Source organism: Piliocolobus tephrosceles, chromosome 9, assembly GCF_002776525.5.
Source record: "Piliocolobus tephrosceles isolate RC106 chromosome 9, ASM277652v3, whole genome shotgun sequence".
Lineage (NCBI taxonomy): Eukaryota > Metazoa > Chordata > Mammalia > Primates > Cercopithecidae > Piliocolobus > Piliocolobus tephrosceles.
Genome location: NC_045442.1, coordinates 71,439,487 through 71,462,571, shown reverse-complemented (window position 1 = coordinate 71,462,571; position 23,085 = coordinate 71,439,487). Strand labels below are relative to the sequence as shown.

The following is a 23,085-nucleotide window of genomic DNA, read 5'->3' as shown; positions in this document are numbered from 1 at the left end:
ATAAATAAATATGTAACATCCAAAATCTAATCAATATAATGGAAAATGAGAAACTGGCTCAAGATTTCAAACTCCATTATATACTGTGAAAACTGATTGGATTTGGAGCCAAATTTTAATGCATGGTTTTGGAAATCTCTGGCTTTCCAGCCAATATTATATTGACGGAACTGACATCAATTCCATTTAATCTCAAAGTTCCAAACTAAAACAGATTTGCAAGTATTTCCAAAAACTCAGTGACCCGGGTTAACCTACAGGAAGACCCTAAATTAGCAGAATCCATGGTTCTCACCTCCAACTAGAATTTATCTGTCAAGAATTTCAAGACAACAGAACAATTATCAAGATAATAGATACTTATATTACTACCTCTCTTGTCCTCTGCCACAACTCATAAGCTTAACTAAATGCACAACAAAAATTTAAGACACTCACACCTGTAATCTCAGCACTATGGAAGGCTGAGGTGGGAGGATCGGGAGGCCAGGAGTTCTAAACCAGCCTAGTCAACATAGCTGATACCCCATCTCTACAAAAGAAAAATTTAAAAAATTAGCCAGGTGCGGTGACACACGCCTATAGTCCCAGCTACTCAGAAAGCTGAGGCAGGAGGACTGCTTGAGCCCAGGAGTTCAAGGCTGCATAAGTCATGATCACGCCACTATACTCCAGCCTAAGAGACAAAGTGAGACCCTATCTTAAAAAAAAAAAAAAAACAAACTTTTAGACAAATATAAATATAGTTAACTGCCCTGTCCCACAACTCTTCTCTGAGGTACATATCATAAAACATTGTTTTATGGTGAAATCCTGTGGTGAAACTATTATAACCAAATTTTTCTTAGTTAATAGTCTTTTTTTTTTTTTTTTTTTGAGACGGAGTCTCGCTCTATCGCCCAGGCTGGAGTGCAGTGGCCGGATCTCAGCTCACTGCAAGCTCTGCCTCCCGGGTTCCCGCTATTCTCCTGCCTCAGCCTCCGGAGTAGCTGGGACTACAGGCGCCCGCCACCTCGCCCGGCTAGTTTTTTGTATTTTTAGTAGAGACGGGGTTTCACGGTGTTAGCCAGGATGGTCTCGATCTCCTGACCTCGTGATCCACCCGTCTCGGCCTCCCAAAGTGCTGGGATTACAGGCTTGAGCCACCGCGCCCGGCCTAGTTAATAGTCTTACAGTATGTTACATTCTATAATATTGTGAGGGCCCAATACAGTGAAGGAATAGAACATTTCAATAGGAAACATGAAGTCCCTAAACTCAGCTAAAAGGTTAGGCTTCAGATCTGTGATGATGGTGCTGTGTGTATGGGAGGAGGGGGTGCAGGAGCATTCACAGCACAGGTCTGTTACAAACTCATACCCACACATTCAGATGGCAAGTTACCAGGAAGCAACAGTGGTAGCATGTAAACACTGATCTGTTTTCCCAGTGTGCCTGGCCCATGCTCTCCTATTTTTAGTTAACATCTTGATTTCTCAAGCCCAAGAAAACCACAAGAACTAAAGCAAGCATCACGGCCCTGTTGATATCTGTTGTAAAATGGCTTTCTCTGTTCTTGCCCTACTATTAACCCCTCAATGTGTTACATCATACCCTTAGAGCAAAACAAAAATAAGAATAAGAACTGGTTCCAAAAGAATTCCCAAAACCACATGTAAGCAAGTATTAAAGATACAGCATTTTGCAAATCAGTAACACTTTATTTATAAACAAATATAAACACATGAGAGATGTGAAAATAATCAAGGCTCTCCCCTGTCATCTCTGCAAAAAAGTAAAACACTTAATCCGGGAATGAAATGGTACAATCCTCCTCTATAACCTAAATCCATTAAAAGAATTATGATTAGCTCATACTGTATTTTTTCATCAAATACCATAATCATTCAAAACAGCTTCATAAGTAATTTAGCAGAATATGGAATTGTATTCATATCTCATATAAATCAGTTTTATGTCCAAAGAGAATCAAAGCTACAGAAGCTTTAAAATTAAAAAGTGAATTCAATCTTAGTTCACTAATAATCCACTGGCATATGAAAAATGAAGGGGGTAGAATCTGAAGACAGGAAAGACCTCCATCCATAAATTAACGGGCATGCTAGGTACACCCAACAATTAACACCATATATTACATCAGGCCTGGAAGTAAAAATCTCGAAAGAATAGCTCGTTAACATGGCATTCTTATAAAACAATAATAATACTATTCATGGAAAGTCTGTGATTTAAGTGTCTCAAAGTGTTCAAATTTCAATTCTTAGAAAAGCCATGAAAATGTCTTAATTAGTAACAGCAAAATTTTGAAGAAGTATTGAGGATCTAATGATTAACAAAATAAAAAAAAATGTTTACGTGCAACTGTGCAACGTGAATAAGCTTTTGCAGAAGGGGGGGGTTATGCTACTGAAATCAAAACTGATTTACCTAAACATGTCTGCATATTCTGCCATCGCAGTCATGATGGCTTCTTCTGCCTTAGAGAAACTGATTTTCCTTTTTTTTTTTTTTTTCCCGAGACATATCACTCTGTCGCCCAGGCTAGAATGCAATGGCGTGATCTCAGCTCACCATAACCTCTGCTTCCCGGGTTGAAGCGATTCTCCTGCTTCACCATCCTGAGTAGCTGGGATTTCAGGTGTGTGCCACCACACCTGGCTAATTCTTTTTATATTATTAGTAGAGACGGGGTTTTGCCGTGTTGGCCAAGCTGGTCTTGGCCAAGCTGGTCTTGAACTCCTGACCTCAAGTGATCTGCCTGCCTGGGCCTCCCAAAGTGCTGGGATTACAGGAGTAAGCCACCACGCCCAGCCTAAAACTGATTTTCTTTACTCAGTGGGTGCGAGAACTGACAAAGGGAAACGAAAATTTTAAAAACTATCAGACTTGCTAATATGTTAACTGTACAACTCCATCTAACAGTTTCTCTTTAATTTTGCAATAACATTAAGATGTAATCTTAATAGAGTTCTTATATTGCAATTCAGCAAATCTTTACATGGCCATGACTTTTATTCAGAACTAAGTATGAAGACAAGGTCTCTAGAGGATCTCACTCCAGAGATAAAACCAACAAACAGTAATATTATGTAAACTTCAACAGAAGATAATTTGTAGTAAGTTAAAGGGAATTAATACTTTAACAACCTCAGCGTTTTTAGCTAAGAATTCACATCTCCTTTGAAGAAACAATTACTATTCCACTGTGCATCTGAGGGTATGTCACATAGCCCATACACATAAACTAATTTAAAAGCTGTTGCCAATCAATAAATTATCATCTCATGAAGATTAAACAGTAGATATCCATTTAGATTTAATCAAGCATTTAGAAAACGCCTGATGCTAACAAAAATTAGCCAGGCCATGGTGGCGCCCACCTGCAGTCCCAGCTACTCCCAGCTACCTGGGAAGCTGAGGTGGGAGGATCACTTAAGCCTGGGCAACACAGTGAATCTCTGTCTCAAAAAAAAAAAAAAAAGGAAGAAGAGAAAAGAAATGGCCAACAACTTTACAAACCTATAATCACATAAAAAGTTGTAAGACATATGAGACGTGGCTAAAGTCAAAGACTTGATAGAGCCATGTTATGACTTAACAATCACAAAAGGAAGTGAATTTATCTCTACTAAAGTGAACATAAATATTGCAATCATTCTTTTTCTGGCATAATTATGTTTTGGAACTAGTGTCTTCTATAAAAAGTATCTGTGTACCCACCTGTCCCAGTTGTGTTGGCTGCCAACTACAAGCATCCTCTGTCCTTATTTTCCTAAATCACTCTACTAAAAATATTATTCACACAATATCTGCAAAATAGTATTTCAATATTGGTTTTGGAAATCAGTCAAAGGTATCTGTCCAATTTTCAAGGGCTAACTCCAATCCTGGGGTTGTCAGTGAGGAAGATTTGGTATTGGCCTAGACTGTGGCAAGTTCACTGTGCCCCCTTAACACAGAAACTTGCACTGACCAAATTTTTACTATGTGGCAAATACATGTGTCAACTTAAAACTTTGGAAGTGGAACCAGTCCATGTTCAGTATCTGTAAAATCCGAGCGTCCAAATTCTTGTTTCATGTTTAACTTTTAAAATCCGAGTGTCCAAATTCTTGTTTCAAGTTTAATTTTTAAAATCTGAGTATCCAAAGTCTTGTTTCAAGTTTTTAAAACTTAAAGGTAATGTAGTAAATCTTTTTTTAGGATCTTAACACGTCTGGTATTTAAACTTATTTACGAAAGAAAAATATGATGAAAAAAAGGACACCATTACTGTCAATAAATCCAAATGATATCATGTTCACAATCACGTCTTTCACTACCTTCTTCAAACATCACTTCCTCTCCACTACTTCCCCCAGTCCTTTAGGCAAATCAGTGATTCACACCGCCCCTTCCACCCAAGATTCTTAAAAGGATCCAGTATGCACGAACGAGAAAGTCCCACAATCCAAGTACATTGCCCTAGTGATCTTTGATGTTTTAAAAGGCACCTGTAAAAATGCCAAAACTCAAAATTAGATCCCCAAGGGCTCCTTTTCTTTCTTGACCACACTTCTCTTTTTCAGTGCCTCCCTCACCCCCAGAGGCCAGACGATTTCCCATCCAATAGCCCTCCTCCTTCTAATCAAACCTAAATCCTGCCCTCCATCATCACCAGCCCCACCCGGGTAAGAGGCTCCAGTCCCAGCCCCGATCGCCCTCCCTCGTCCTGGGAAGGGAACACCGGCCCAGGTCTTGCTCCTCTGACTCTTCACCCCCGCTGCCAAACCCAGAGCATGTCTTCCTCCGGGTCCACATTCCCGCAGGACCCCTTCGATCTTCTTCCCCCACCGCGCAGCTTTCAAAAGCCCCCAAGCTCTGGGCTCTTCCAGCCTCCCCCTCCCGCCCCCTCCCTCTCATTCCTCGGCCTCCACTTACCCCTCAGCCTCAGGCCCTCGGTTCGACAACCTCCATTTCCTTCAGATTCCATTCCAGAGCTGACTCTCCCGGCTCCCTCAACCGTCTCCCCGGGGCCCCTCCGGATCGCGGTCCCTCAGCAGCCCCCGGCCCCATCCCAGACTCCCTACTCACCCTTGGCAGCAGGCGCCCCCCAAGCCCCCCTCTCCTCAGCCTCAGCTCTCGCTCACCTCCGCGGTCCGAGTCGGGCTCCCCGGACCCACCTCCGAGTCGGCGTCCGAGCCGCCGTCGGAGTCCGGGGCCCTCCCCGCCTCGCCGGAGTGCAGCGCCTCAAGCGGCGGGGGCGGAGCCCGGGGCGGGGAGCCGGAGTGGAGGTGGGGGCGGTGGCGGCTGCGCGCAGGCATCTTCCGGGCCGCCGTCACCGCCGCGCCGGCAGCTGCTCGCAGCCGAACCGGAACTGCTTCGGGAGGCGGGGCCGTACCGGCCGGGAACGGGGTTCTACCGGCAGGGGGCGGGGCCCACACTGGAAAAGACGCGAGGCTCCAGATGGGCCCGACGGGAGAACCGAGAAGCTGCCGCGGGGGAGCCCGAGGGCGCATGCGTCATGCCGGAGGCCAAAGCGAGAGTAGGAAGCGGGGCTAGCGGAGCGGGGGCGGAGCCTGTGGGATCAGTTAAAGGGGTTAGGGCCTAGAAGGAGGTAATCCTAATTACTCTGGAGAGAGCCAGCTGGTCTCCAATAGCCAGCCACCAATGATAATTGTTATAATTTATTGCCCACTTACTCTTTGACAGCGTCTATGCCACATGCCATGTAAACATCTCATTTAATCCTTGTGCTAAGGCCAGGCGTGGAGGCTCACGCCTGTAATCCCAGCACTTTGGGAGGCTGAGGCGGGTGGATCACCTGAAGTCAGAAGTTCGAGACCATCCTGGCCAGCATGGTGAAACCTCATCTCTACTAAAAATACAAAAATTAGCCGGGCGTGGTGGCGCATACCCGTAGTCTCAGCTACTCGGAAGGCTGAGGCAGGAGAATCGCTTGAACCCGGGAGTTGGAGGTTGCAATGAGCCGAGATAACGCCCTTGCACTCCAGCCTGGGCGACAAGTGCGAAACTCCATTTAAAAAAAAAAAAAAAATCCTTGTGCTAACTCTTCAAGGGGGATCGTATAGCACAGAAAGGTAAATAAACACGTTGCCTGACGTATTGCAAACTGATATTCCAACCCAAATCTCTCTAACATCCGATCCTATATTTTCCTCACTCCACCATGCTGCCCCACCCTGAGGGAAGGTCTCGTCCCACGCCAGGTCTAGCATTGGCATAAACCAAGTCCAGACCCAACTGTAACCTGGACACGAACCCCTCCTTGGCCTTGCCTCCCCACACAGTGCCGGGCTGACTTCAGTGGTTCTGAATGGGATGGACATGAATGTAGACTGCTTCCATGGGATGCCCTGGTGTGGGCTTTCCCTTCAAACTGGTCTTAAGGCCAAGGACAGCTGGGAACCTCCCCACTGCAGCCCATACCCTTCCCAGCTCCATCAGGGCCGCTGAGAAGTCACATGAGAGACGGCGAGACATCTCATCTCTTTTGCTGATAGCCAGCTCTGGCAGAAGGACAGGTTGACCTTTCTCAGTTTCTATTTTGGGACCCAAAGCCCTTATAGACAGAGGAATCTCCCTCCCACCCTCAAAATGTTTCTGATGACAGTTGGCCCCTTTGGCTCTCAAAGTCTAGGGCAACACTCACCTCCCTTCTCCCCGTTTGACATACAAGGCCCTCTTCAGCCTTCTCTTCTGAGAAGTCAGCCATCTTCATTACAGGACCATTGTTCAAACCTTCCCCCATTGGCCCGGCATGGTGGCTCACACCTGAAATCCCAGTACTTTGGGAGGCCGAGGCAGGCTGATCACTTGAGGTAGGAGTTCAAGACCAGTCAGACCAACACAGCAAAACCCCATCTCTACTAAAAACACAAAAATTAGTGTGGCATGGTAGTGCACGCCTGTAATCCCAGCTACTCAGGAGGTTAAGCAGGAGAATCACTTGAACCCGGGAGGTGGTGGTGGCAGTGAGCCAAGATGTCACTGCACTCCAGCCTGGGTGACAGAGTGAGACCCTATCTAAACAAACAAACAAACAAACAAACAAAAAACACTTTCCCCATTCCCCCATGAATCTTGTGGGCATGCTTTAAAAATGAAGCTTTCCATGTCTCTTATCCGTATTTCTCTGACTCTACAACTCAGAAAACTGTCCCTGACCTCCATAATTCAGAGACTCATCCAACAGACATCCAATCCAGCTCCTACCCAATTTGTGGCCCACCTAGACTGTACACTTCTTTCAGTTCTATCATTCATCCTTGGAACCAGCCACCTCCTCTGCACCCTGGATCTCTACTTTAACTCAGTCCTCATAACCTAATAGCCTTAGGCAGGGCTCTACATCTACTAATTCCTCAGACATTTCTAAGCACCTACTATGTGTCAGACCCAGCACGTCCTTTGTTTCATTTAATCCTCAAATTCTCTGAGGTAGGTGTGATTATCCTTACTTTACAGATGAAGAAACTGAGGTTCAGGGAGGTAGCTGACTTGCAGAGGTCTCTCTGATTCCATGTTCTCACGGAGTTGGGGGGTAGGGGGAGGCTGAGGGAGGTAAAGGTCTTGTCTGCTCCAGAGGCCCCTTTGACTTGCTGAGTCACTTGCTCCTGTCCCACCTGTCCCTGTCAATCTCTGGGAAGGAGAAATGACACTGGAGAGGCGGAGAGGAGTGACCGCAGAGGCAGAGGGGTGGGCGGGCTGGCCCATGGCTGAGACCTCGCTCCCAGAGCTGGTGGGAGAGGACAAAGCCACGCCTTGCCCCAGCATCCTGGAGCTGGAGGAGCTCCTGAGGGCGGGGAAGTCTTCTTGCAGCCGTGTGGATGAAGTTTGGCCCAACCTTTTCATAGGAGATGCGTGAGTGATAGCTGGCCAAGGGTCATGGGGGTGGGGACAAGGAGAGGCAGTTCTTGGTGGCTTTACCAGACACAGGAGGGTAGAAACAAGGAGAAATTGCTCTGCTCTGACCATCCCAGGCCAGGGACCTTCTCCAGGACCCCAGGGTGCCAAGGACAGTGCAGTGACCAGGTATGGCCACGAGGGGGAGCAGGGACTTCGCCTGCCTGAAAGCAGGGAGTCTCCCAGGAGTCCTGGGAAACACTTCCAGGACAACTAGCAAGTGTAGAGGTACAGGCCTGGGAAATAGTATTTGCAGCATGAGATGAGGTAGACAGAGAGCCCCCTGTTTCTGGACCCAGCCTCCCTCCTCTGGGTACAGGTGGTGGAGAAGCCTGACTGAAGGTGAATCAGAGAAGGTGTTGCCTCTCAACGTTTGTAGGCTAGAAGCAGGTATTAGGTGGTAGCCGGTAGAGGACGGATGTGCGTGGGAGGACATGGGGCAAGAAGGGAGGGGCAGCCAGGTTCCAGGGCTGAAGCAATCCCTTCCTTCCTGTCCTGGCCAAGGCAGGGGCAGAGGCCTTGAGGAAGCAGAGAGGGTCTAAAGATCCCCCAACACACACATACCACCAGTTCTGCCACCAGAAAGTGTGGGGCTCTGGGTATGGGGCTGTGGAGTCAGACCCCACTTGGAGCTTGCTGGGGTTGGATTCTCTTTGGACCCTAATGGCTCGGTCCCTCTGCAGCAGGGGGCCAGGCAAAGCCTCCCTCCTGGTCCCATGGCTTGGCCGTCATCCAGTGCCCTTCCTGCCCTCCCCAGGGCCACAGCAAACAACCGCTTTGAGCTGTGGAAGCTGGGCATCACCCACGTGCTGAACGCCGCCCACGGGGGCCTCTACTGTCAGGGCGGCCCTGACTTCTACGGCAGCAGTGTGAGCTACCTGGGGGTGCCAGCCCACGACCTCCCTGATTTTGACATCAGTGCCTACTTCTCCTCCGCGGCTGACTTCATCCACCGTGCCCTCAACACGCCTGGGGGTAGGACTTGGGGTCCAAGCCCATATCCCATCTTGCTCATTCCTGGGGAGGATGCCTCATTTCTTCTCAGTCATCAGTGCCCTCCCATCCCTTGTTTTTAAAAATCCTCTGCTTAGGGCCGGGTGCGGTGGCTCAAGCCTGTAATCCCAGCACTTTGGGAGGCCGAGACGGGCGAATCACGAGGTCAGGAGATCGAGACCATCCTGGCTAACATGGTGAAACCCCGTCTCTACTAAAAAATACAAAAAACTAGCCGGGCGAGGTGGTGGGCGCCTGTAGTCCCAGCTACTCGGGAGGCTGAGGCAGGAGAATGGCGGGAACCTGGGAGGCGGAGCTTGCAGTGAGCTGAGATCCTGCCACTGCACTCCAGCCTGGGCGACAGAGCGAGACTCCGTCTCAAAAAGAAAAAAAAAAAAAAAATCCTCTGCTTAGGCCAGGCACAGTGGCTCATGCTTGTAATCCTAGCACTTTGGGAGGCCAAGGTGGGTGGATCATCTGAGGTCAGGAGTTCGAGACCAGCCTGGCCAACAGAGTGAAATCTCATCTCTACTAAAAATACAAATATTAGCCGGGCATGGTGGCACACACCTATAATCTCAGCTACTCGGGAGGCTGAGGCAGGAGAATTGCTTGAACACGGGGTGGGGGGAGGTTGCAGTGAGCCGATATCATGCCACTTCACTCTAGCCTGGGCAAAAGGGTGAAATCCATCTGCCCCCCCCCCGAAAAAAAGTTCTCTGCTTAGTGCTCCAGTGTTTTATCAAACCCTATTCCTTCCCAGATGGGGAAACTGAGGCCTGGAATACAAGGTCATGCCATGAGTTAGGAGCAACCCTAAGGCTGAAAGCCATTTCTCCCAAACAGCAGAATAGCTCTTTCTCTGCAACACTCAGCTTTGGGAAAGCACCATTTGGTACCTAAATGTCTGCCCCAAAGTACTTCTTTTATTCCTTTTTTTTTTCTGAGACAGAGTCTCAGTGCTACCCAGGCTGGAGTGCAGTAGCACAATCTCGGCCCCTCCATCTCCTGGGTTCAACCTCTGCCTCCTGGCTTCAAGTAATTCTCGTGCCTCAGCCTCCCAAGTAGCTGGGACTACAGGCATCTGCCACCACGCCCGGCTAATTTTTGTATTTTAGCAGAGGGAGGGTTTCACCATGTTGGCGAGGCTGGTCTCGAACTCCTGACCTCAAGTGATCTGTCTGCCTCGGCCTCCCAAAGTGCTGGGATTACAGGCATGAGCCACTGCACCCGCCCCTCAAAGTACTTTTAACTAGAAAAGAAATGTATCTTCAAATACTCAGGATACAGCAGAGGAGTCCAGGGAGGCTGGTGTCCTGGCTTTGTGTCCATCCTAGAAGACAGCTGTGTCCCTTGCTATGTGACCCTGGGCAAGCCAGTGTCCCTCTCTGGACTTCAGTTTCCTCATCTATGTGACAGGAATAACAAGATTACAGCTCACATGACTTTTCAGTATCCAAAGCACTTTGACATTCTTTTGTTCTTTATCCATTCATTCACCAGCTATTTACTGAGTATCCACTATGTGCCTGGCACGGAGCTAAATAAATACTGGGAATCCAGACTTTAAGAAGCAGGGTCCTTGCCCTCTTGGAACTGGTGGAAAGACAGCCAAATTGTGAATAGTACAGTGAGAGCTACGCATAAGAGTGGGCCAGTGTGGAGGGCTCTGGGAGCACACGGCGGGGGTGCTGAGCCTCGAGGATCAGTAAGGTGCGGGGACTTCCCTCTACAAAAGTATTCATGGGTCATATGCAAAAAAGATGAGCTGCTCTGTGATTCAAGCAATACTTTGAGCAGTCAAGAAAGCCTGTGGAGGAAGCCATGTCTCCGCCGAAACCTAGTGGATGAGTAGTAGAAGTTAGTCAGACCGAGACCAGGGGAAATGATTTGCAGGTATTTGGAATAGCATGTGGTAAGGCTGGAGGTCAGAAAACACGGCAGCCTCAAGGAACTGCAAGTTCCTCCATTTTCCTCGAGCTGAAGGTGGGGGAGGGACAGTCTAAGATGAGGCGACAGGGGCCAGCTCTTGAAGGGTCTTACAAGCTATGTTAAAAAGGTTTGGAGGCCAGGAGAGGTGGCTCACGCCTGTAATCCCAGCACTTTGGGAGACCGGGACAGGCGGATCACGAGATTAGGAGATTGAGACCATCCTGGCTAACACGGTGAAACCCTGTCTCTAATAAACATACAATTAGCCGGGCCTAGTGGCAGGCGCCTGTAGTCCCAGCTCGGGAGGCTGAGGCAGGAGAATGGCGTAAACCCGGGAGGCAGAGCTTGCAGTGAGTCGAGATCACGCCACTGCACTCCAGCCTGGGTGACAGAGCGAGACTCTGTCTCAAAAAAAAAAATAAAAATAAAAAATAAAAGTAAAAAATACATTGAAAAAAAAGGAAAGAAAGAAAAGAAAAAAGAAATTCGGACCCTATCCCAAAGGCAGGCAGAACAGGTGTTGATCTACCCATTTTACCGATCAGGAAACTGAGGTTCATAAAGGCTGAGTGACTTGCTCAGGATCACAAAGTACACCCAAGGCAGGGTCAGGAAAGGAACTTGGGTTCCCATCCCAGCCCGTGGGTGGGCCGGCTGGTGGGAAAGGGTTTTTCACCAGGATGTCTTCCTCAGCCAAGGTCCTGGTGCACTGTGTGGTGGGCGTGAGCCGCTCCGCCACGCTAGTCTTGGCGTACCTCATGCTGCACCAGCGGCTGTCCCTGCGCCAGGCGGTGATCACCGTGAGGCAGCACCGATGGGTCTTCCCCAACCGAGGCTTCCTGCACCAGCTCTGCAGGCTGGACCAGCAACTGCGGGGTGCCGGCCAGAGCTGAGGGGCCAGGTGAGGCCTCGGGGGGCGAAGCTGGATGTGGTTGGCAGGAAGAGGCCAGGTGAGGGCCTGGCCTGCGGACATAAGATTGGGTTCTTGCAGGATTGGTTGGCAGGGCTGCGTGTGGCTGGAAGTGAGGATTAAACGGGGCCTGGCCCTCTCCCTAAACTGCTGGGTTCCCTTCACCTACCCAAGGTCTCACCCAAGGGCCCGGCCTAGGCAATTCTCCTATAGGACCCCCTAACCCATCTCCCCCACCCTACCTGGATCCTTCAGACCCCAAAGAGAAGAGGAGGACTAGGATGTGAGGGCGTGGAAAGCGTAAAATGGAAGAGGGGAGACTTTCCTACCTGGTCTTGAGGCCAACCTGCCCTGCCTCAGCTGAAAGCCTGTGGGGGCTCCCCTAAATCTCACCGAGGCATCTGCACAGCCAGCCTGGACCCTCCTGAACCTCCACATCCCCTTTCCCCTAGGTCTGGACCCCAGGTACGGTGCCGCAGAGAAAACCTTCCAGACTTAGCTAATTCTCATCAGTGAGCTAAGGCCAGGCCTCCCCGGCGGCTCCCCACCCAGCAGGGCCTGCCTCCACCTCTGCTTCCCCTACAACTCCTTCCCTGTCTCGCCTCAACCCTGTCTTTCGCTGTCCCCACCAGCCCACGCCACAGACAGGCTGCCATTTGGGGGTTGGTGACTGGCCTGGGCATGCTTGGGAGCTGGAATAGCAGCAGCTTTTTCCTCCCAGAAGCCTCCCAGGGCAGGGCCTGACTCTCTCCCTGCCTCCCACCCCTAAGAGTGGTTCCTATCTCTGAAGGCATAGCCAGCCCAACCAGAAGGGAGGCCCTTCAGCAGCATCGACCCCTTCCCACGGGCTGGCTGGAGGATGAGCATCTTGGGGAGGAGAATTAGGGAAGGATCAGGGGCTAAGTTTAGAGTTTGGGGGTGAGCATGATAAGAAACTTTGGGTTATAGCTGGGCTTGAGATTGGCCTGCCGCCAAGCTGTGGCATGGAGCTCTGTGGGTAGAAGATCTGAAGGGAGCATGTTTCCCATGGAATGGCAAATTCCCAGCTTGCTCTCTCTCCTCTAGACAGGACCCAGGAACCTGGCAGAGCAGCAGATCTCAGACCATGCCCAGTCACCCCTCTCCCTCAGCCTGGGGCCTTAGGCTCCCTGACCTGTGGCCTCAGCATCTTTCCCATCAGGCAACTGACTTTGGGGGAGTTGGATATGCAGGTGTATAGCATTGCACAATTCATGGAGGTGTCATCCACCAAACTGTGCAACTGGAGGCCCCAGGAGTTATGCAGTGTGCAGCCTGTGCAGCCGTACACAGCAGCTCTGGGTCTGGGGACTCTGAAAGATAAGGGGCCGATGGGGAGAGGTCATCTCTGTCCCTAAGCCATGGATATCAAATCTACTTCCTCATCTCTCCCAGCAGCTGCACTCACTTGACCTTATGCACAGGGCTTAAGGCAGAAGCAGGTTTAGGTGACAGCTCTTACCCCTGCCTCAACAAGTCCCAGCCAGCCTGGGCCATGGTTCACCTGCCCGTAACACAGAGCTCATCTCTCTTCCAGAGCTGGTCCTTACTCCCTGCCATGGGGCTCTGCCAGTTTGCCACCCTGGCACTGGTCCTTCTGGTGCTGCTGGAGGCTCTGGCCCAGGCGGACACACAGAAGATGGTGGGAGCCCAGCGCGGAGTCCGCCCTAGAGCCTGCTACTCCATCCGGCTCCTCCTGGCGCCTGCACCCCCTCTCCGCCACTGTCTTTGGCCTCCACAGGTGGGAGTGGGCTCCCCTCTCAGCCAAGCCCTCAGGCGTCTTGGCCAGGGATCCCAGGTTCCCTGGGAAAGTGGGGAGGGCAGGAAAGAGGAAGGGGGTTTCAGGTATTTGTGATAGATGTTGGCCACAGCTGCCTCCAGCAGCTCCCCTCAGGGTTCAGGGAGTCCTAGGAGGGGCTGAGCCTTAGCTCCCTGGAGCTCAGACCTCAGAGCCCCAGCAGGTGTGGCTGCAGGCATGGGTGTGCCCCGTCCCCATCATCTGGGAGTGCAAGTGGGAGAGTAGTATCAAGGTATGGGTGTATGACAAAGGTCTGTGGATGACAGAGAAGGTTCCTAATGGGCCCAGTTGAAGGTCCTAGCTGACCACAGTTAGCAGGGGAGAGACCTTAAAGAACATCTCTCTGGCTGCAGGGGACAGCGGGGCCTGGGTATCCCTGCCTTTTGGGTTGGGAGAGGAGCTTGGCAGAGGGTGGGAGTGGCCCTGGACACATTTCTTCTGCCTGCAGCCCAGGGCTGTCTGAAGACCTGCTCTACACCTGTGTCTGTGTGTGGGCCGGCGCCGCTTCCCTCAGCCTGAGTCTTCCAGCTCTTTATCCTGGACCCGTCCCATCAACCTTGGCCCCTAACTGAGGGCCCCTGAACCTGGGTTCTGCTGTTGGCAATGCCACCAGTTTACATGTGATTTTTGGCTAGTCCCTTCACTGTCCACCTCCACAGAACATCCTTCCAGCTTGAACTTTCTGCCCTTCCTCCATAATACCCTTGAAGGCCAAGGAAGAGGGTCTCACTCCAGTTTCGTAGCCTGGAGTGCAGTGGCATAGTCAGGGATTAGGGCTCGCTGCAGCCTTGATTTCCTGGGCTCAGGTGATTCTCCCACCTCAGCTTCTCGAATAGATGGGACTACAAGCATGTGCCACCACAAGCAGTTAATTTTTTTTTTTTTTTTTTTTTGAGACGGAGTCTCACTCTTGTTGCCCAGGCTGAAGTGCAATGGCGTGATCTCACCTCACCGCAATCCCCGCCTCCCGGGTTCAAGTGATTCTCCTGCCTCAGGCTCCCGAGTAGCTGGGATTACAGGCATGTGTCACCATGCCAACTAATTTTGTATTTTGGTAGAGACAGGTTTTCTCCATGTTGGTCAGACTGGTCTCGAACTCCTGACCTCAGGTGATCTGCCCACCTTGGCCTCCCAAAGTGCTGGGATTACAGGCATGAGCCACTGCGACTGGCCCAACTGGCCATATTGTATTTTTTGTATTTTTAGTAGAGACAGGGTCTGGCCATATTGCCTAGACTGGTCTCAAACTCCTGGGCTCAAGCAATCCTCCCACCTCAGCCTCCCAAAGTGTCGGGATTATAGACGTTAGCCACTTTAGCCGGCCAAGGGACCTTTTAAAATGCTTTATTTGATCTTCCTTCTCCTACTATCAACATACATGTACACAATATGCCACAGTCAGACCTGGGCTGAGCTGCCTTGATTCTTAGCAGTGCTGGGACAGAGGCCTGGGCCTGGAGGGAAAGGTGCCTGGCTAAGCTTGGCACTGGTCATGCCATGGAACCAGTGGAAAGTTGGGAGTGGCAGGGGAGGCTGGAAGAGGGGAGTAGACAGCATGCTTTATAATTAAACTCAAATCAAAAAATAGAAACAGCATCAAGTGTGCGGAGACAGGCAGCTGAAAGCTGGCAGCACAAACTGCCCGTCAGAGAAGTGCACAGCCCGGGCCAGTTACTCCCACAGGTGGGTGAGTGCCCCTAATTTGGGGGGGTAGGGTGTGGTCTCTGAGCATGCTGGGTAATGAGGGCCAGGACACTTGTGCCTGTGTGAGGAAGGGTGGGGGTTGGGTTGGGTAGAGAACTGACTGGGTCAGAGATGAAGGTGCAGACAAAGTATAGTAGAGTCAGAAAGACCTGGGCTTGAATCCTGACTCCCACATCAACTGGCTGTGTGACTCTGGGTGTGTTCCTTAACCTTTCTGAGTCTCGGTTTCTTCATCTGTAAAATGGGGATGATAATATTGCCTGCTCCATAAAGGCACTGTGAGGATTCAATGAGAAAATGTAAGTTCCTAGCTCTGTCTGACACATCCTTGATGAGTGCTAAATATAACAATTATTGCTGGACAGAGAAAGAAACATCAAGAAATACAGAGATAGAGAAGAAACCTCACTGTCCCGTAAGGAAGTTACCCTCCACCTAGGATATGGCTGGGGCTAGAAAGGGTAAGAGTAATTATAGTAGTGATAATAATAGTAAGATGCACCATTTATTGGGCATCTACCATGAGACAGACCCTGTGGGAGGTGCTTTACATTAATTATTACATGGAATTCTCACAGCAGCCTCACTGAAGAAACTGGCTCAGTGAAGACCACATAGATGCAAGTACCAGCCCTGAGAATTCTGCCCGGGTCTGCCCTCCCCAGTATCCGCAGGCTGAGTGCAGAGACCCACAGCTCTTCCCCACTGGCGCCACACGCCACCCTTCTGCAGTCTTTCTTCCCCACACTCCTCACTGGTCCTGCCCTGAGACCTCCAGCCCCACGTGGCCTGTGGCCACAGTCCTGTCTGGCCTCCCTGGAGTGGAGTCAGAAAGGATGGGCAGGAAGAAAGTCCAGGGGACCATCTGAAGCTGCAGCTGAGAGGTAGATGGCAAACAGCTGCCCCCTGCCCCAAGGAAGCCTGTGCCTCTGCCTGATGTCGTGGGCACGCAGAGCAGTGTCATGGGAGGCTGCAAAGGCACATGAGCTTCCTGGGGGAGGATGGGAGACAGAGGCAAATGGGGGAGCTACCCAGGGAGGAGAGATGCAAATACAGAAAACAAGTGCATGGACTTGCAACCAGCAGCAGCACAGGAGCAGGCCAGGAAAAGCCCTGCCTACAGAGGCAGCTGCTCTGCTGAGCGGGGGAGGCAGGAAGCGGGAGAGGAGGAGCACAGGACCAGGGAGAGAAGGAGGGCTGCAGGGAGTGGGAGGGGAGCCCGGCCAGGCCCTGGCCCTGCTGGACATTGGGCCTGTGCCTCACCTGGCTGGGGCCGAGGAGACATGGAAGGTAATGCCAGGCGGGGCCCTCCGAAGACCGTCTGGGGTCTCAGAAACCGGCGGAGCTGCCACAACCACTGACTTCCCCTCCCTGGGAGGGCCTGGGGCTTAAAGGACGAGTCCCTGGGTGGGTGGCTGGGCCTGACTCTGACTGATGGGCTGGGCTGGGTCCCAGTAGAGTGGCCAGGCGGGGCAACACCCTGAGCATCGGGAGTGAGGCATTAGGTGGAGCCTGACCAGGAGTAGCGCTAAGTCCAGGGGAGAGCCCTGTTCTTCAGACCTGGGCCTAGGTCCCCTCGGAGGCAGAGGCACGTACTGTGGCCTACCAGCCCCCAAATCCTTCACCCCTCTGGAGCCTCCTGGGGGTGGGGCCTGGCTGCCTGCTCCCTTGCATGGCTGGGCTGCGAGACACCCATTGGCCACAGGGGGGCAGCCTCACCCCATGCCAAGCTCCGCAGGCCTGAGTCCAGTGCCCACCCCACTTCCCAAAGCCCCATCTTCCTACCTGATGGCTCCAGACCAGTGTGGCTGTTGGACTCCCCTGGGGCCTGAGGGCTTCCCCCACTCCACCACACTACACTGCCCTCTGCCCTGCAGTGACCGCACATCCAGACCCTCCTCTGTCATTCTCGGGTCAGACGCCCAGAGCATCCTGAAAGTTAACTTCAGGATCCCTAGCAGGGGAAGATAAACTGTGGTCCAGATCAGGGCAAAGACTTGCCCATGACCACAGAATGAGTCATGGCAGAGTCCCGGGGAAGCCAGGCTCTCCTCCCTGCCTCAGAAGTTCTCTTCCCACCTCTTCAGGTAGCCTCCCATCTTCATGGGGGGTTATGGAACCAAGTGTCTTCAATCCCAAAGAGATACCAAGCAGAGAGGAGACCTGGGTGTTTAGAGGGACTGGAGAGCCCACCGCAGTCCACAAGGCCTCAGTCAGCTCTCAGACCCCACCCCCATGGGCGCCCCAGCCAGCACCTGGAATTCTAGCCGCTTCACAGTGTTTGTGTTCTGGGCGGAACCTGCCCAGCCCTGTTCCAGTCAGGCAGAGTCCTGCCCCTGCACCCACTCCCCCATTCCTGGCCCCAGACCATACCCCAGGTAGGTGGCAGGCCACTCAGCCGCCTGGGGAAGTCACAGTGGGGGATGAGGAGGACACCTGGGTCTTCACTTCCGCCTTGCCCGACAGCCTCCCACTGGGTGAGCCTGGCCAAGCCAGCAGCCTTGTGGGTGCCCGTTTCTCTTTCTGGTCCTGGCACTGCCTACCAAAGGGAAAAGATGTTCTTCCCAGTATGCACCTTCCCTAGTCACTGGTCCAGGGGATCAGGGGCAGTTAGCAAAGACAGGTCCCCCTCTCCAACACGGCACCAGGCCCATATTCTGGCGCCGCTGAAAATCCAGCTCCGCAGGGTCCCTGACTCCTTCAGCCAGCAGATGCCTGAAACAAGCCACCTGACCCGGGTGGGGCCTGACATCCAGCGCTGGCCTGAGTCGTGGGGGTAAGGAGGAAAACCCGGGGCCTATAGGCATGTGTGTGGTTCAGCAGCACCAGGCTCCCTTGAGAAAAAAGGGGGGTTAGTGACCACTCTCTGGAGGCCCCAAAGATGGTAACTGAAAGGCTTGGGGATGGACTAAAACCCCAGCCTTGCTACTTATGAGCCGTATGGCTTTGGGCGTCACTTTTTAAACATTCTGAGCTTTAGCTTCCTTCTGGGTAAAATAGGAACAGATCACGAACAGATCGTGGGATCATGAGCGAGACATCAGGCTTTTTGTTGTTGAGACGGAGTCTCGCTCTGTCGCCCAGGCTGGAGTGCAGTGGTGTGATCTTGGCTCACTACAACCTCTGCCTCACAGGTTCAAGAGATTCTCCTGCCTTAGCCTCCCGAGTAGCTGGTTCTACAGGAGTGGACCACCACACCTCGCTAATTTTTGTATTTGTGGTAGAGACAGGGTTTTGCCACATTGGCCAGGCTGGTCTTGAACTCCTGACCTCAGGGGTTCTGCCTGCCTCGGCCTTCCAAAGTGCAGGGATTACAGGCATGAGCCACCGTGCCCAGCCATCAGGCTTATAAGAGGCATTAGCTTATTCCGTGTGGAGATGCTAACAAATACCAGTTCACAGCCCTGGCCTCTTACCTGGAGATGGGCTCTGATCTCCGAGTCCCTGAAAGTGGGAGGGGACAGGGGTCTGAGGATGAGTACTGGAAGTAGCAGGTGAGGGGGCTTGAGAGGTCACAGTGGGGGTTGAGGAGGACACCTGGGTCTTCACTTCCACCTTGCCCGACAGCTGCCGAGGTTGGTGGGGCGGGGGGTGCCCTGAGAACCACAGCCATCTGGGGCTTTCATCCCTACAAAGTCCAAGCTGACTTAGGGGTGAGATCTGCACTGACTAGTGCCACAAATAGGGAACTCCAAAGGCCCCTTGGCCAAAGCTTCATACAGCTGCAGCTCAGCAGAGGGCAGGAGAGAGGTCTGCCCAGCTCCATAGCAGTGACAAAGGATTGATTCCCTTTTTCCCTGGGGAAGGGTTCTAGGCCCCAGCCCCAGCTGAGCTTGTTAATACCTCATGTGAAATAGCTGAGGCCCTTCCCGCAGCATCCCTGTGGCACCTGGGTACTGCACCATGGGCTTCCCCATCAGCTGTATCCACCCTCCAGGAGCCTGCCTCCAGCCACTGCGGTGTCCACTCTGTTCCAGGATGGACTCCCTGCAGAAGCAGGACCTCCGGAGGCCCAAGATCCACGGAGCAGTCCGGGCATCCCCCTACCAGCCGCCCACGTTGGCTTCACTGCAGCGTTTGCTGTGGGTCCGTCAGGCTGCCATGCTGAACCACATCGACGAGGTCTGGCCCAGACTCTTCCTGGGAGATGCGTGAGTAAGACCCACATTAGGAGTGGGGGTGGCAGAAGGGTGTGAGGTTCACACGGGAATGAGGGCATGAGCCTCTCCCGGGGCCCTCCAGGGCAGAGGGGGCACCCTTGCCTCCCACCGTCTCTTTCCCTATTTTTCTTTCCTTTTATATTATTACTGCTTTTAACTGTGGAACTAGAATGCACATAAGAAAAGGGCAAAGGGCCAGGTACGGTGGCTCATGCCTGTAATCCCAGCACTTTGGGAGGCGAAGACAGGTGGATCACTTGAGGTCGGGAGTTCGAGACCAGCCTGGCCAACATTGTGAAACCTCATCTCTACTAAAAATACAAGAAATTAACCAGGCATGGTGGTGGAGACCTGTGATCGCAGCTACTCAGGAGGCTGAGGCAGGAGAATCACTTGAATCCGAGAGGCAGAGGTTGCAGTGAGCTGAGATCACACCATTGGACTCCAGCCTGGGCAATAAGAGCGAGACTCTGTGTCAAAAAAGAAAAAAAAAGGAAAAAAGAAATGTGCACAGAGCATATATGAACAGCTTCATCACCTAGTGAAGAAAAAGGATATTACCTGTCTCCCAGAAGCCCCTACTGAATATTTCTCATTATAACTTTTCTATTCTCTGTGGTTAATCACTGTCTATTGAATTAATTATTTCCCTGTTTTTCTTTAAAGTTTTACCACCTACATACCTAAACAGTGTAGTCAGTTTCACCTGCTGTTTAAAATTATTTGAGTGGAATCATATTGTGTGTGTTTTGTGCCTGGCATCATTTGCTCAAATTTGTGAGTCACCCACGTTGTTATGTGTATCTGCAGTTCATTCATATTTTCACTGCTGAAGATTTCATTATATGATTATGCCACAGTTTATCCATTTTACTGAATATGGACATTTGAATTGTTTCCACTTTTTGACTATTATGAACAATGATCCTAGTAATATTTCATCTTAAATTTTTATTTATTTATTTAGAGACAAGGTCTCTCTCTGTTGCCTAGGCTGGAGTGCAGGGATTATCATCATTCACTGCAACCTCAAATTCCTAGGCTCAGCAGTTCTCCTGCCTCAGCCTCTCAAGTAGCTGGGAATACAGGTGTGCACCACCACACCTAGCGAATTTTTCTTTTTTTTTTGAGGCGGAGTCTCACTCTGCCACCCAGGCTGGGGTATAGTAGTGCAATCTCCACTCACTGCAGCCTCAACCTCCCAGGCTCAGGTGATTCTCCCACCTCAGCCTCCCAAGTAGCTGGGACTACTGGCATATGCCACCATGCCTGGCTACATTTTTTTATTGTTTGTAGAGATAAGGTTTTGCCATGTTGCCCACGCTGGTCTCGAACTCCTGAACTCGATGAATCCTCCTGCCTTGGTCTCCCAAAGTGTTGGGATTATAGGCATGAGCCACAGTGCCTGCTTGAAAAGGAGTCTTTTTTTTTTTTTTTTTTTTTTTTTGAGATGGAGTCTAGCTCTGTCACTCAGGCTGGAGTGCAGTGGCGCAATCTTGGCTCACTGCAATCTCCGCCTCCTGGGTTTAAGCGATTCTCCTGACTCAGCCTTCTGAGTAGCTGGGACTACAGGCGCCCACCACCATGCCTGGCTAATTTTTGTGTTTTTAGTAGAGTTGGGGTGTCACCATGTTGGCCAGGCTGGTCTCAAACTCCTGACCTCAAGTGATCCGCCCACCTCAGTCTCCCAAAGTGCTGGATTTATAGGCGTGAGCCACCGCACCCAGCCTGAAAAGGAGTGTTAAACTCCAACTGGAGGAGCCCCTTCACCCTGGGCCGATTTGCAGGCTCTTGTCTCTTCCCTTGGTGGGTGGTGGGCGGGGGTGTCTGCAAACTTCAACCCAGCCAGAGCTGCCGCAGTGAGATCTACATCCACCCTCCTAACCCCTTGTGCCCTCCCCTCCAGGTACGCAGCCCGGGACAAGAGCAAGCTGACCCAGCTGGGAATCACCCACGTTGTGAATGCCGCTGCGGGCAAGTTCCAGGTGGACACAGGTGCCAAGTTCTACCGTGGAATGTCCCTGGAGTACTATGGCATCGAGGCAGATGACAACCCCTTCTTTGACCTCAGTGTCTACTTTCTGCCTGTTGCTCGATACATCCGAGCTGCCCTCAGTATTCCCCAAGGTGCACTTCTGGGTCTGGCGTGGTGGACGGTGGAGGGTGTGCTTTAGGACTCTCCATCTTTCCAGTAGCACTAGTGGGTGGGAGTCCAGAGAGACAACCCCTTTCAGCAACCCTCCCACTCCGTGGGGCAAATAGCTACTACCAGTCAGTGAATGTCGCCTTCAGGGACACCCTCGAGGCTAGCAGTCACGGACATAACTAAGATCCAGTGTAGTCATCAGCATCACCACATCCCTCCATAAGAGGCCAGGCACTGGACAGAAGGTATAGGACCCAGCGAAGCTCTTGAGCGGACTCCTCTAAGATGAGTCCTTGGCATAGAGCTGCAGGGGCAGGCGAGAGGGCAGAACTCAGGGGAAAGGGAGGTAAGTGGACTAATCTGATGCAAACCCAGGGACCTGAGGAATTCAGTAAACCCCCTTCCCCTGGCCCAGAGTTGCAAAGAATACTGAGGAAGCACCTGGACCTGAAGAAGGAAATCCCAGCTGCTAACCTAAACCCTGCCTCTAACTTACTATGTGACTTTGAGCCAGCCTCCTCTCCCTGGGCTTCAGTTGCCCCATTTGACAGAGTAGACAGTGTCAGTTTTGCAGGATGCTGTAGAGGATGGCCGTGGGTGTCTCTTCTTCCCAAAGGAGTGGGTGGTTCAAGGGCAGGTAGCTGACATTAGCTTGGTTCTCCCCACAGGCCGCGTGCTGGTACACTGTGCCATGGGGATAAGCCGCTCTGCCACACTTGTCCTGGCCTTCCTCATGATCTACGAGAACATGACGCTGGTAGAGGCCATCCAGACGGTGCAGGCCCACCGCAATATCTGCCCTAACTCAGGCTTCCTCCAGCAGCTCCAGGTTCTGGACAACCGACTGGGGCGGGAGACGGGGCGGCTCTGATCTGGCAGGCGGCCAGGATCCCTGACCCTTGGCCTGACCCCACCAGCCTGGCCCTGGGGACAGCAGGCTCTGTTGTTCCTAGTGACCCTGAGGTGTAAACAGCAAGTGGGGGCTGAGGAAGGGGCAGGGATAGCTGGGTGGTGACCTCTTAGCAGGTGAATTTCCCTGACCCAATCCAGAGATTCTTTATGCAAAAGTGAGTTCAGTCCATGTCTATAATAAAATATTCATCATCATGAAGACAGGCGATCTTTTGGTGGTCTGTGGGTCAATGGCTTACTCTCGGGATGGTCACAAGGTTCCAGATGGCTCGCCAACTCTGATTCAGTGGGATGGCAGCCTCGGGGAGGAGGACAGGTGGGAATAATTCGTGATATCTGCCTTGGAGGAAGGAGTGGGGGTACAAGTGTGAGGATTAGATGAGCTCATCCTCATCTTGTCCTCCTCATACCCTCCCCCAGGAGTTAGGCTGTCTGATAAAGACCCAAGTTCAATGCATCACCATTCTCTCCATGCCCATCCTACCCAAGGCTGAATATCAAAATTCACTGTGCACAAGTAGCATCTCTGGAAACCAGTCAGTCTTTTCACTGACACTCTGCTTTCAAAAATGGACTGCTTAAAATTAGACACCTAACAAATTAAAGC

The 23,085-nt window shown here is 51.6% G+C and overlaps 2 protein-coding genes across 9 annotated transcripts in view; one reads left to right on the top strand and one right to left on the bottom strand.

The window, feature by feature from the left end:
* SAMD8 (sterile alpha motif domain containing 8) overlaps nucleotides 1-5,487 on the bottom strand; it is a 60,279-nt gene extending 54,792 nt beyond the window's left edge. Inside the window, exon 1 of the mRNA XM_023204883.2 lies at nucleotides 5,130-5,487. Coding sequence (XP_023060651.2) covers nucleotides 5,130-5,303 — 174 coding nt within the window. The 5' untranslated portion in view covers nucleotides 5,304-5,487. The remainder of the gene's footprint in view (nucleotides 1-5,129) is intronic.
* A 2,166-nt stretch (nucleotides 5,488-7,653) lies between these two features.
* Nucleotides 7,654-22,681, top strand: DUSP13 (dual specificity phosphatase 13). 8 transcript variants are annotated; one of them, XM_023204884.1, is made up of 8 exons: nucleotides 7,678-7,863; nucleotides 8,663-8,880; nucleotides 11,524-11,731; nucleotides 13,296-13,499; nucleotides 15,145-15,239; nucleotides 19,238-19,411; nucleotides 21,327-21,547; nucleotides 22,235-22,488. In XM_023204884.1, the coding sequence occupies exons 3-8, from the start codon at nucleotides 11,645-11,647 to the stop codon at nucleotides 22,435-22,437; spliced, it is 984 nt and encodes a 327-aa protein (XP_023060652.1). In that variant the 5' UTR covers nucleotides 7,678-7,863; nucleotides 8,663-8,880; nucleotides 11,524-11,644; the 3' UTR covers nucleotides 22,438-22,488. The 8 variants fall into 8 exon arrangements, with proteins under 8 accessions (XP_023060655.1, XP_023060653.1, XP_023060657.1 ...); XM_023204887.1 differs by lacking the exon at nucleotides 11,524-11,731 and having other exon boundaries at nucleotides 7,654-7,863; nucleotides 8,589-8,880; nucleotides 22,235-22,447; XM_023204885.2 differs by lacking the exon at nucleotides 11,524-11,731 and having other exon boundaries at nucleotides 7,660-7,863; nucleotides 22,235-22,677.
* The last annotated feature ends 404 nt before the right edge of the window (nucleotides 22,682-23,085 follow it).

Coding starts and splice junctions, on each gene's coding strand:
- DUSP13 (XM_023204884.1), top strand. CDS start 11,645: ATGGGTCTTCCCCAACCGAGGCTTCCTGCACCAGCTCTGCAGGCTGGA. Junction 15,240..19,237: donor CGGGCCAGTTACTCCCACAG/GTGGGTGAGTGC, acceptor ACTCTGTTCCAG/GATGGACTCCCTGCAGAAGC. Junction 19,412..21,326: donor AGACTCTTCCTGGGAGATGC/GTGAGTAAGACC, acceptor CCTCCCCTCCAG/GTACGCAGCCCGGGACAAGA.